The 12,213-nt window shown below is 53.5% G+C and overlaps 5 protein-coding genes across 5 annotated transcripts; 4 read left to right on the top strand and 1 right to left on the bottom strand.

The window, feature by feature from the left end:
* Window positions 1-610: 610 nt before the first annotated feature.
* BO82DRAFT_288291 (putative short-chain dehydrogenase/reductase family protein) lies at window positions 611-1,671 on the top strand (the record flags this gene model as incomplete). Its single annotated transcript, XM_025631613.1, has 2 exons — window positions 611-1,491; window positions 1,548-1,671. 2 exons carry the CDS (start codon window positions 611-613, stop codon window positions 1,669-1,671), a joined length of 1,005 nt encoding a protein of 334 aa, XP_025489935.1.
* A 325-nt stretch (window positions 1,672-1,996) lies between these two features.
* Window positions 1,997-3,672, top strand: BO82DRAFT_356157 (EF-hand domain-containing protein). The gene is made up of 5 exons (XM_025635645.1): window positions 1,997-2,115; window positions 2,261-2,500; window positions 2,577-2,595; window positions 2,669-3,533; window positions 3,629-3,672. Exons 2-5 carry the CDS (start codon window positions 2,460-2,462, stop codon window positions 3,649-3,651), a joined length of 948 nt encoding a protein of 315 aa, XP_025489936.1. The 5' UTR covers window positions 1,997-2,115; window positions 2,261-2,459; the 3' UTR covers window positions 3,652-3,672.
* Window positions 3,673-4,941: 1,269 nt separating this feature from the next.
* BO82DRAFT_366576 (MDR family MFS transporter) lies at window positions 4,942-7,103 on the top strand (the record flags this gene model as incomplete). Its single annotated transcript, XM_025637046.1, has 5 exons — window positions 4,942-5,250; window positions 5,327-5,356; window positions 5,421-5,731; window positions 5,808-5,929; window positions 5,989-7,103. 5 exons carry the CDS (start codon window positions 4,942-4,944, stop codon window positions 7,101-7,103), a joined length of 1,887 nt encoding a protein of 628 aa, XP_025489937.1.
* A 948-nt stretch (window positions 7,104-8,051) lies between these two features.
* rlmA (SRF-type transcription factor RlmA) lies at window positions 8,052-10,556 on the bottom strand. Its single transcript, XM_025629940.1, has 3 exons — window positions 10,247-10,556; window positions 9,996-10,152; window positions 8,052-9,932 (listed from the first exon to the last, which is right to left on the bottom strand). The coding sequence occupies exons 1-3, from the start codon at window positions 10,300-10,302 to the stop codon at window positions 8,259-8,261; spliced, it is 1,887 nt and encodes a 628-aa protein (XP_025489938.1). The 5' UTR covers window positions 10,303-10,556; the 3' UTR covers window positions 8,052-8,258.
* Window positions 10,557-10,753: 197 nt separating this feature from the next.
* BO82DRAFT_356163 (uncharacterized protein) lies at window positions 10,754-11,180 on the top strand. Its single transcript, XM_025635646.1, has one exon. It carries the CDS (start codon window positions 10,811-10,813, stop codon window positions 11,063-11,065), a length of 255 nt encoding a protein of 84 aa, XP_025489939.1. The 5' UTR covers window positions 10,754-10,810; the 3' UTR covers window positions 11,066-11,180.
* The last annotated feature ends 1,033 nt before the right edge of the window (window positions 11,181-12,213 follow it).

Below are 12,213 nucleotides of genomic sequence, written 5' to 3' on the forward strand. Positions count from 1 at the left end.
GTTTGCATTGTTTGCCATCCCTGATCGATGACTTCAATTCATGCCTGGATCTCGCCATCTTGCAGCGTTGTCTCGGGAAGTCACTTGAGACGGTGTGACAGAAATTCTATTTTGTAGTGTTACTCATTAATCTTGATTGCCCAGCCTTACGTGAGCAATTTGCATCCTCTGTTCCATTTGCATGGATTACAGCCGAGCCTCACAAAAGGCAAATCGACAACCCAAATTTGCAGGGGGGCGGATCGCAGTTGCAGAAGCCCCGCTTAGTCCATCCCATCCTTGCTCGGACTTTTTGCTGCAGAGCTTGCGCGCCCTCTCTTTCGTATTCGTTTCCTGCTCCCGCGGTCTCCATCATCTTGTTCGTGTCGGGGCGATTCAGCGGGGCCGGCCCAGACGCCGGACCCGGCTCTAGCAATACGCTAATTTCAGCTGGCAGCTATCACCAGCATCCATTTGTCGAGGCTAGATAATCTTTACCTCACGCGAGCCTGCTCGATTTGGATCGGTTGGATCTACTACACCAACCTTGTTCTATACCTTGGCAAACGTCCTCCTCGGCCGCATAATGTCGACCTCGAAGGCCATACTGCTGTGTCTTTTCACATTCGCCATGGCAGGGATATTTCGCCTTCGTCGGTCGCGACGCAATATCCCGGTCGATCCCAGCGGGGTGTCGTTCGCAGGGAAGACGGTGCTTCTGACCGGAGCAACATCCGGACTGGGGTTCGAGGCGGCTGTCAAGCTCCTCAGCCTGGGCGTGGACTCACTCATCATAGGCAGTCGTAACCTGCAAAAAGGCCAAGCGACTAAGGCGGAGCTTGAACGACGCACCAAGAGACCGGGTGTGGTGCAGGTGTGGCAGCTGGAGATGAACAGCTTCCAGAGCGTCAAGAGCTTCGCAGAGCGTGTGAACAACGAAGTCAACCAGTTGGATATCGCCATCCTCAACGCGGGTCTATGGAATCGAGACTACACCGTATCGCCGGAAGGATGGGAGGAGACGCTGCAGGTCAACACGCTCTCGACATCCCTATTGGCATTCCTCCTCCTCCCCAAGCTGAGAAGCAGCTCGACACCGACGCAGCCAGCCCATCTTACAGTGGTCTCCAGCCAACAGTTCGTTCGGGTCAAGGCGCAGAGCCTCCGAACGGAAGAGCCGTTATTCAAGCATTTGAACGACCCCCGCAATTTCTTAGGCCGCCGACAGTACGGGATCTCCAAGCTTTTGCTCGAGTATATGCTCAAGATGGCGGCTGGGATGGTTCGCCAGGACGACGGGACGGTGCCTGTGATCATCAACTCCGTAAGTCCGGGGTTTTGTGCCTCGTCACTCGGGCGGCAGTATCGTAGATTTTACGAGCGATGGCTGTCTTGGCTGGCGTATAAACTCTTTGCGCGCACAGCTGAGCAAGGCAGCCGATCGCTGGTGAGTGCCACGTACCAAGGGGTGGAGTCTCATGGGAAGTGTTGGAGAAACGATAGTTATCTAGAGTGAGTCTACCTCGGACCTGTTCCACGGTTAGAAGGTGCTGGTTAACAAAGAACAGCGAATCGATCGCATTAACAACGGGAGCAGAAGGACAGCAGTTTCGGAACATTGCTTGGAACGAGATCGCGTCCATTTTGAATGAACAGAAGGAGGGACTGGAGCAGTTGGTCGGGGGTTCGTGACGGCGCCTAGGCTTCCCCGGTCTTGTGGCCTCTGCGAATGACATCGCAAGGCTGAGCATCTTTGACACGAAGACTTTAAATCTCTTGAACCACTGGCTCTGAACACAGCCTCCCAGCAGTTCAATCCTAGTTTGTATAGTATTCAGAAGTAGCACAGATGCCTTTTTCTTTGCGTGGGATCCACCACGAATTGGAATGGAACCCGTGGGCCAACCGGTTCAAAAATAAGCTGTGTCGGATATAGTACACAGTAGGGCTGAGTTTCTTTCATTCGGCCTGATCTGCCTTCGTTCCGCGCGCAGTTTCCACCTTCACCCCCTCCCGTGACAAAGGTCAAGCCAGTGATCCTTGCTTGTACGGAAGGGAACTGATTTGAATCCTTTTGTTCTCTTTGGAGTGGTTGACAGATCATCTGCGCTCATTAAACGGACTTTCTACCTATGGGTATGTGTAGTACCGCGTCTTCTACCCCCTTTTATGGTTGATTTCGGTTGGCGATTCCTGCTAAACCGCCGCCCCACGGCTCCGCTCTGCAGGTCCGCAAAAACGAATCTGGTCGCTAACTTAACAACTAACTGCATGGCCAAAGCCTAATAATTCCTTCATCTCCCCGAACTCCTTTCGGTCCTTGCCTTTCACTCCTAAAATCTTTACACCTCGAGATCTTACCTCACCTCCTCGTCGTGCCTAGAGGATTGGGTGCAAACCTACGCTGCCCGTTTTGACGCCTGTCGCTCGGATTGCGCCCGCCGCCCTTACGTCAGTCACGTCAGTCAGCCTTTGCCGCCATGGCGTACAATCAGTCCTACAATCCAGATGCGCTGCCAGCGTGAGTCGAGAACAAAGACAAGCCCGACGGAAAACATTGAGCAACTGTCGCTAATATGTGAGGATCCTGAGCACAGTCACGCAGAGCCCGAGCAGGTACGCAGGAACCCGAATGATGCAGGTTGATCTACTTCTCTACCCCGCAGCTACTGACTTTGAGGGGGAACAGGTTGCGCAGATGCTCGGTGCGATGCAGACGAGCGGCTCGACTCACCAACGACCCCCTCGACAGTCTTCCCACCATTCCTCCAGCGGAGTGCCTCCGCGCGTGCCCGTGTCCGGAGCGCCGAGCGTCAACCCGCAGCAGCGCTACCCAGCGCCTGTCCAACAGACTCACCATGGTGGTGGGCGATCGCCAACCGTTCCTGTCCAGCAACGTCCGCACCCATTACACCCCTCACCTCCGCCCCAGAATTACGGCTTCGGGCCTCCTCCCTCGCAGCCCGTGCGCAACCGTCCTCCCCCGTCGTCGCGTCCGCCCCAATCCCCCCACCCTCCTCCACTCGCGGTCCCCGACGATGACCCACAGCAGCTGTACCCCCTCTTCCGCGCGGCCAACACCTCGCACTCCGGGGCGCTGACGGAGCTGGAGCTGGGCTCGGCGCTGGTGAACGGCGACTACACCTCGTTCCACCCGAAGACGGTCAAGATGATGATCCGCATGTTCGACCGCAACAGCAGCGGGACCATCTCGTTCGACGAGTTCGTCTCCCTCTGGCGCTATCTGGCGGCGTGGCGGGAGCTCTTCGATCGGTTCGACGTGGACCGCAGCGGCCGCATCAGCCTGCCCGAGTTCGAGAACGCGCTGGTCGCTTTCGGGTACCGCCTCAGCCCGGGGTTCGTGCAGGTCATGTTCATCACCTTCGAGAGCAAGGGCCGGCAGATGAATGGGCATACGTACGGCAAACATGGCATGAGTTTCGACCTGTTTGTGCAGGCCTGCATTAGTCTGCGACGCATGACCGACGTGTTCAAACGGTATGACGACGATCGGGATGGGTATATTACGGTGAGCTTCGAGGAGTTTTTGACAGGTGAGTGCGGATGCAGCCCTTCTCAAAAAAAAAAAAAAAAAAAAAAACCAAGAAGCGGTATCGCACCGACAGGTTGCTGACGTGTGTGTGTGCAGAGATTCTTCAGTTGCAGGATTAGATGGAAGGCGTGGAGTTTGGGGTGTTTCATAGTAAAGGTGGATGGATGGTCGATTACTGCACCCTTTCATGATGTGTCATTGTACATTATATACCCTATTTAGTTCTCTTCCAGTGGCATACATGGTGATAGAGAGGTGTGTGAGCTAAGAAGAGAGAAATTGTTTTTGTGAGGAACATTCCTAGGTGATGCTTGATTTCATGCAAGTGTAATTATGACTAAGGTATACAGTTCACCTGCCTAGAACATCGGGCGGTGATGGAGTCTGGATATCGGCCTCGCATAAGGCAACCCGCTCCGGGCCACCTCTGGTTATTACGGCAGGCAGTCTAGTTATGCGGTGAGAGCCAGTCAGCTATGTTGGGCAGGCATACAGTTTACCTTAGTGGAAGTTGTTTGTATTGACGAGTCATCGACTCATCACAAAAAAGCTCGGCATCGGCGGGGAATAAGTCCGACAGTCCGAGAAGATGAATCAACTTTGGAGCTTTCATTGTAGCTAAGCCTCGTGGGGTCGAATGGAATTCTCCGCCCTGCAGCCGACTTGTTTATTTCTCCTCTTCTTACTCCTCTATCTATACTAGTGGAGCCAATGGTCAGAAGTTTTGGTATAAGAAGACGATCCACGTTCCAACCCGAAGAAGAAGAAAAAGAAGAAGAAGAAGAAGAAGATGGACTCCAACTCCAACTGGAACCAAAATTCAGTTCAGGGTCCGCTCCACGGTCGAGGCCTTTTTCTCTTCTTCTTTTCTTCCTATCTCTTACCCTTTTCGGGGGCGAGGGCCACAAAGCCGACCTTATCTCCGACGCCTCAAGCGCAAAAAGTCTTAGTCTCGGGCTCGGTCTCAAACATACTCGCATAATACGTGACCAACGAAATAAAAAGGTAGCTTAGTTGCTTTAAACCTAGAATGCTGAACGCGAAAAAAAAACTTTGACTTGAGACTTGTCTCTCATTATCTCATACTTAGCTAACTTCGATACGCGCCACAGTTCTAGAAGAAAAAAACAAAACAGGTCTTGCTGGGAGCACCCCGTAAACTAAAACCAAACGCCAAAGTTTTGCTGCAAGCGTCGGTTTCGCCCGCCACCGTCAACACTAAAGGGAAACAACCCGGTTTGCTCTGCGGTCTCTGCTCTGTCCTTCCAACTCAAGAAGAAAAGAAAGCGGCCAAAAAAACCTCGGTTCTTTCCCTCCCTCTTTTCCTTTGCTCCCTCTCTCTCTCTGTGTGTGTTTGTGTCAAATCTCCGTTCACTTTCGTCGAATTTGGGATATTATACACCCAAGTTATGCCGGGTCATCAACACCCTCACGTTGAGGAGACCTCAGTGGACAAGGGTCCGATGATTGCGGAGAGCATGTCACCGTCCGAGGCAAGCTCCTCTTCCTACCGAGCTGGGTCGGAGAAGCCTGACGCAGTCAGGCCCGCCTCACGAGCCTCGCATGAACAAATCCCCGTCGAAACTGAAAAAGGCCATGATGGAACGCTAGACGATGAGGCTGCTGTGGCTGCTGCTAGCGCCCCGCTGGATCGCGTGCCCTCTCAGGCACAGAAACTGGGGAAGAAGAAGATTTTGGTCGTGATGACGGCGCTCTGTGTATGTTTTCCTTTCTCTCTCTCCACATTTATACTCCGCCTCGGACATTGTGACAGCACGCTAATGTTACATATAGTTGGCTCTGTTCTTGGCAGCTCTGGACATGGTAAGGTCTTCTGGGTCCCCTGGATCTGATCGCCAGTCTACTGACTCTCTGGTGCTTCACATAGACCATCGTCTCGACGGCACTTCCGACTATTGCTAACCACTTCCATGCAACGGAGGGCGGGTACTCATGGATTGCGTCCTCTTACATGCTGGCGAATGCCGCCTGTGTCCCCCTCTGGGGCAAGATCAGTGATGTCTGGGGCCGGAAAAAGATCATCCTGATTGCCAATTTCTTGTTCTTGGTGGGCAGTCTTATCTGCGCGTTGGCAGTCAACCTGCCCATGATCATCGCCGGCAGAGCGATTCAGGGCGTTGGCGGCGGTGGAATCATCGTTCTAGCTAACATCTGCGTGACCGATCTGTTCAGTGTTCGGTCAGTATAACCTCGCCTTGAGCTTTCAGCGAACCCCCGGAGGGCTTGACCGGCTCAGTTGACTGACTTGTCGCAGGGAGCGTCCGATGTACTACGGCATTTTCGGCTCCACCTGGGCCATTGCAGGTGCCCTGGGTCCTATCATTGGCGGTGCTTTCACCACTAGTGTTAGCTGGCGGTGGTGCTTCTACATCAATTGTAGGTCTTTTCAATGCGAATTGAACTGCCCCATCCCCACACTAACGCCTGATATCCAGTACCTATCGGGGGCTTCTCGCTCGTCATTCTCATCTTCTTCCTCAAGATTGAGGCCAGCAAAGTGCCCCTTCTTGCAGGACTCCGCTCTATCGACTGGTCGGGCACCTTCCTCATGATCGGCGGCACGCTCATGTTCCTCTTCGGCCTCGAATATGGCGGCGTCAGCTATCCCTGGGCGTCGGCCACGGTGATCTGCCTGATTATCTTCGGAATCGTGACTTGGGTCGTCGCCTTCATCAATGAGTGGAAGATCGCGCGCTACCCAGTGATCCCTCTTCGACTGTTTAACAACTTCCACAACGTGCTCATGCTCCTGATCAACTTCTGCCACAGCTTCGTCTTCATCTCCGGCTCCTACTACCTCCCGCTCTACTTCCAGACAGTGCTTCTGGCGTCCCCGATTCTCAGCGGTGTCTACGTCCTCCCCACCGTGCTCAGCCTCTCCATCTTCTCCGCGGCCACGGGCGTCGTCATCAAGAAGACCGGCCGCTACCGCGAGCTCATCACCGGCGGTCTCCTCCTCATGACGATCGGTTACGGCCTCTTCATCGACCTCAAGGCCTACGCCAGCTGGCCCCGCATCATCATCTATCAGATCATCGGCGGCATCGGCACGGGCCCGCTCTTCCAGTCCCCGCTCGTTGCCCTGCAGGCCAACATCCACCCCAGCGACATGGCCGCCGGCACGGCTACCTTCGGCTTCATGCGCCAGGTCTCCGCCGCCATCTCCATCGTCCTCGGCACCGTCATCTACCAGAATGTCTTCGCCAGCCGCATGCCCCAGATCGCGGCCGCCGTCGGAGCCGACAACGCCCACACCATCGCCTCCTCCTTCAGTGGCTCCCAGGGCGATCTCCTGCGCTCCCTCCCCAAGGCCCAGCGCCAGGTCGTCCTCGACGCCTACACCACCGCCTTCAGCCGCATGTGGATCTTCTACTGTGCCATCGCCGCCCTCGGCCTGGCCCTCAGCCTGCTCGTCCGCCCCGTTACCTTGAGCAAGGCCCACACCATCGCGAAGACCGGCCTGGAGGAGCAGGAGAAAGCTCGCAAGGCCGTCTTGGAAGCCCAGCAGAAGCAACAACACGGCGAACCCCAGCCCAAGGAGGAGGTATAGTGTACCTACCCCACGCCACGCCACGCCACCCCTTTCCTTATCCTCCATTGCTCTCAAGACCCAGCAAGGGGAGCAAGAGAAAAAGGGTAATAATATCAACTCCGGAGAAAGTTGGAGCATATATTTTTCTACTTCATAATGTCTACATATTTTTCATTGCCCGCTTTCCCTTCTTCCCCACGACCGAATTTCAGGGTTAAGCGGCATACATACTTCAAATGCCCAGGGGAAGGGGAGTTGGGGTTTCTCTCCTCATTGCATTGCATTGCATTGCGATCCATTCGAGAAAAAAGCGGCAGCATACGCAGCACTTATTTTACTCTCTGTGCGGAATGCTTCTCACCATCTACAAGCCACATATACTTGTGATACAGTACCACTGAATCTGATATGACCAGTCATGATTAAAATGGAATGGATGAATGGATGAATGGATGTGGATTATGCATCAAGCGAAGGTCAAATTATTTCACTTTCCTAATCGAACATATCCAAATCCAGCTAGACCCCTCTCCCTTTTATATACATTCTTTGACACAAATAAGAAAAGTAAATAAGAAAAAAGAAAATGAAAAATACTTGGGAAAAAAGAAAAGAAAGAGATCACCGATCACCATCACCATCACTGTCGCCCTCAGGTGCCATCCCCCTAAGTCCAAGATAACAACACAAAGAAGAATTAGAGGTAAGAGGGCGAAAAAAAAAAAAAGGAAGGAAGAGGCAATGCGCGGGGTTTTCTAAACTTTCCGCCCTCGGTTTCCAGAGACGAACAGCTGGAGAATAAAAGGGTGAGAGTAGCAAAGTGTGTTGGAGATCTGAGGGTCTCAATAGCAAAGCGAAGCAATACCCACACAGTATATAGCCCAGCTAGACCAAACAAAAAGGGAAAGTGAGAAAGATGACGGATACTATAGGAAAAGGGGTATAAAGTTGTTTCCGCAAAAGACAACCCTAAAACAAAGGAGAGTGACACACAGACATACACACCAACTTCGACAAACAGATTGCCAAAAAGTTCCTCCCCTGACAAGTAAATATCACTAACGCCATGTAAATGCCATTATTCAAAACATGGGATAAGAAGAGACAACAGAGCCAATGAGATGGGGGAGACCGTCAACTTGATGATGCGCAACAACTCGCAAGTTCCAGCAGTTACGTCTTCGGCTTTTTCATCACCCCTTCTGCGCTCGGCCCGCTGTCGGGGCTTTTGCGCTTTTTATCTTGATCATTGTCGTCACGTCCGAAGCCAGGTCCGGTCTGAACGGCGGGGGTCGGGAACGTCAAAGGGCTTGGGAGCATATTGCTGTCCGGACCCGAGCGACCAAATCCCCATTCGGGGAAAAAGCTGGAAGGTGATGGGAGCAGTGCATCTGAAACAAATCGACTGGGAAGAGCAGAGATTGGCGTGTCAATATTGCTGTTATTGTTGTAGGCGGCATTGTTCTGCGCGGCCGGACCGGGAGGCGGTGGTGGTCTGGCAAACGGGTTCGGTGGTCCCTGGGCCCCCGCGCTAAGGATCGCGCCAGCGGATGGTGACGGCGGAGGAAGGACCACGCCCGAATGACTAGTATCTGCATTGGCTTTGGCCGGCGTCAAAGTCTTATTACCCGCCGAGTCGCGTGAGGACGATTCGCCTGTCGCACTGCCTCTATCTGAATTCTCGCTTGGGATCTGCACCTTCAGTTGCGGGCGCTTAGGGGGTAATTGGCCGTTGTTGGTTCGTGCCGGTGGCTTTAGATCCGCTACAGGCTGGGGGCGTGGGGCTTCCGTCGCCGCTCGGGGCGGTGGTGGCGCCTTCCCTGCCTTCCCTGCCTTCCCTGCAAGTGGCTTGGGTGGCTTTACATCAGTGGGATTTCCCTGCGGAGCTTCCGCCTTGAGATGGACATTTTCTCCCGGCTCACATGTGGGCGGGCCTACACCAAAGTGACGCGCTAAGACTGAGCCGCGGTCGTCGATAGGGGTGAAGATGCTGCGCGACTTAGACGATAGAGATCTTTGATGGGGAGGCGAGGGGCTTCCTTCTGTCTTCATAGGGCCCGGCATCTGCTCTGCAGCGGTCGCTTCGGGAAGTGATACCGTCCGTGGCGCTTGCGGTTGTGCCTGCGGCTCGTGCTGTGCAAATGTCGGGGGCATGGAAGCTCGGCCTTGTTCTGTGAGGAATGCTTGGGCTACCTGTGGTACGGGTGGGTGATGCGGCGCCTGCGATATAGCCATGGGTGGTGGTTGCGGTGTTATGGCACGTGGATGTGGATGTGGTGCGAGATGCTGCGGCATGGGTTGGGGCGCCATCGAGTGCGGGGGCATTGCTTGCGGTGGTATCGGCGGATGCTGGTGCTGATGCTGGGGTGGCCCGGGCTGATGATGCGGCCCCGGTGGGCCGTAATGCGCAAACTGACCGGGACGAGGAGGTTGAGCCATCGGATGAGCAACTGCTGGATTATAGACGGATGGATTAAGCATATACGTGAAACCGTTCTGCGGTGGCGCCGGAGGCGGCGGAGGTGTGGCATGATGTTGTTGAGGTCCGATGTTAGAGCTGACGCGACGCAGATGATTCCTTGATGACGGTCTCGAGACACCTTGTGGTTGAGGGGTACCATGACGAGGATCGAAGGGCAACCCGTTGGGGATGGGTGGAGAAGCTGACGGGGCGTGATTGACATGTTGGAAGCCAGGATGGCCAGGAATATGGGCGGGAATCATGGGAGGGTTCGGAGGCGTCGGATGAATGTCTTCGGGGGCGGGTGTCGTTTCATCTTCGTCGTCGTCATCGTCGCGTTTGCCGTTAAAGTCTTCCGGGCCTTTGTGTTCATGGGGAGGTCCAAACTGCAAGAAATGGGTCGCGTCAGCGGTAGGAACGAGTAGTCAGAATCTGAGGGTCCACCGCACATATTGATATCGAGCGAGCGTCTCTCGCATGTCACAAGACGAGAATTCATATAGCTTTTTGTTATGACCAAAGATGATGACAGCGACATCGACCGAACATAGGACCGCAAGCTCGTGTGCTTTCTTGAAGAGACCGCCCTTTCGCTTAAGAAAGGTCCTGGAAGCCGACAGAGATGTCAGTCAGTTAGTCTAGCAATAGTGGTGGTACCGTCACCACAAGCACATCAAGAAGCTGCACGGGAAGAACGTACACTGAGCGATTGCGGTCATCCTTGATCGCCTTGATCTCGATCTTTCTCCGACCCATGAGGGATATGAGCGCGTTTATGCGGCACTGACGACAAGGTCAATCACAAATATGCCAAGTGGAGCAATAGTTCGTCCGAATCGAATAGCGGCGCGAACTGAAACTCAGGGAAGCGCCGCCCGATGAAGGTATTTCCAGAACGCGAAGAGATAAGAAAAAAAAATAATAGGAAAAAGAGAAAGATAGGAAAGAGAGCGACGACCGGAGAGCCAGGTCGCGGTCAGGTTGAAAATTAATATTAATTTTTTACCGATTATCCCGAGAGGAAGGAGATAGAGAAGCCTCGAAATCACTTCTACAAAGAGGAAGAAGAACGAATGACGAAGATCAGGGAAGGTAGAAAAGGTAAATGGAACGGTAAGTGTGGTGAGATTGGGAATGAGCGCGCTATTTTTGGGAGAGAGGGGACTGGGGGGGGAGGGGGTAGATGCAGTAAGAAGAGAGTTAAGTTTGGGAATTGGGGGAAGTAGTGGAGGAGGGGGGGGGGTTAATGTGGATATCAAGGTGAATGAGACAAGCCAGTGTGACGGTAAAGACAAAGGGGGGGCGGCGCGCAAAGGAAAGTGGGAGTGGGAGGGAGTGGCTTTGTGTGGCTCAAAACGAGAGTGAGAGAGAAAGAGAGCAAAAGAGAAACAGGCCAGACAAGCAGCAGCAGCCAGACAAGCCAGGCAGTCAGGCAGCCGATGCAAGGATGGCCTCAGGTATAACCAACCTTCGCAAAAAAGAGTGCGGCTCCAGGCAAGTCGACAGCAAGCGGAATTAGAAGAAAGAGAGAGAGCAAGAGAAGAAGTGGGTGACGATTAGAACAATAGTAGTGGTGATGATGATGATGATGATGATGCTGATGCTGAAGCTAGAAGTGGACGATGGGATGGGATGAATGGATGGGGTGGAAGGTGAATGGAAGGAACACGCGGGTGATGCAGAAGATTATTCTAAAGATAGTCCCAGGCGGTTTACCCGCTCGCCAACGGCGGCTCTCGACTGCCGCCCACTCTCCCAGCTAGTTATTTATAGACCCCCAGGCAGGGCCATCCTTCCAGACTTCTAGATTGACAGATGACTACGGAGTAGACTAACCTAGACGACTAGACCAGACCCTCAAACTAATTGGCTCTCACTGACACGGCGATCAGTCAGCTGAGGTTCATATAAGATGCTGTCCGAGCTCATTGTTATCCCCCGCCTCCATTCCTTCCTTTCGACTGTCACTGTCATTGCTACGTACTACACTTATTTATTGCCTGAGTCATGTCACCGTCACCAGCTTGCTCGGTAGTAGACCCTCAATGAAATGGGCTCAAGGTTCAATGGGTTTCACAGAGCACCGCTGACTTTCTTACTCCCTACTACAAGAGCCCCGATATTACTACCTTAAACATCATCCCACTTAGGGGGAAATGGTTTCACCTGGGGGCGACTGGAGTCGGACAAAGCTGGGCTGGTTGGTGAACAACCCCCGAGGGGTCCAGAAGCCAGAAGGGGGCCTGACCGCCTGCCTGCTTGTCTGGGTCAGCCTCAGAAGCTTTTAGGTTACGGACAACTGGCCAGCGAGTTGAGTACTTTGGTAGCTGAAGGGATGGAATCATGGATAGACCGGTGACTCTCCCGTCGCCGGACCTTATCATCTCACTGCAACCCATTCGGGTTTAGGTCCAGGTTATTTGGTTTTCGCGCCTGGACCAGTCACAGAACCCGTCTTAGGCTTGGGGATTATTAGGATGATTATTGAACAACAATCCATCAGGCATCGAACCAAGAATTGTTGTCCCATTCCATGGATTCCCCCCCCCACGGATCACAGCTGATGTCGATTATTTGCTGTTGTACTACCGTCTGGTGTCCAGTGGAAGAGTCGCTACTGACAGAGGTTTGTGTTGCAGTTGGGATCGGGGTACGAGGAAAAATTAT

This window comes from Aspergillus uvarum (assembly GCF_003184745.1).
Source record: "Aspergillus uvarum CBS 121591 unplaced genomic scaffold BO82scaffold_43, whole genome shotgun sequence".
Classification (NCBI taxonomy): Eukaryota; Fungi; Ascomycota; class Eurotiomycetes; order Eurotiales; family Aspergillaceae; genus Aspergillus; species Aspergillus uvarum.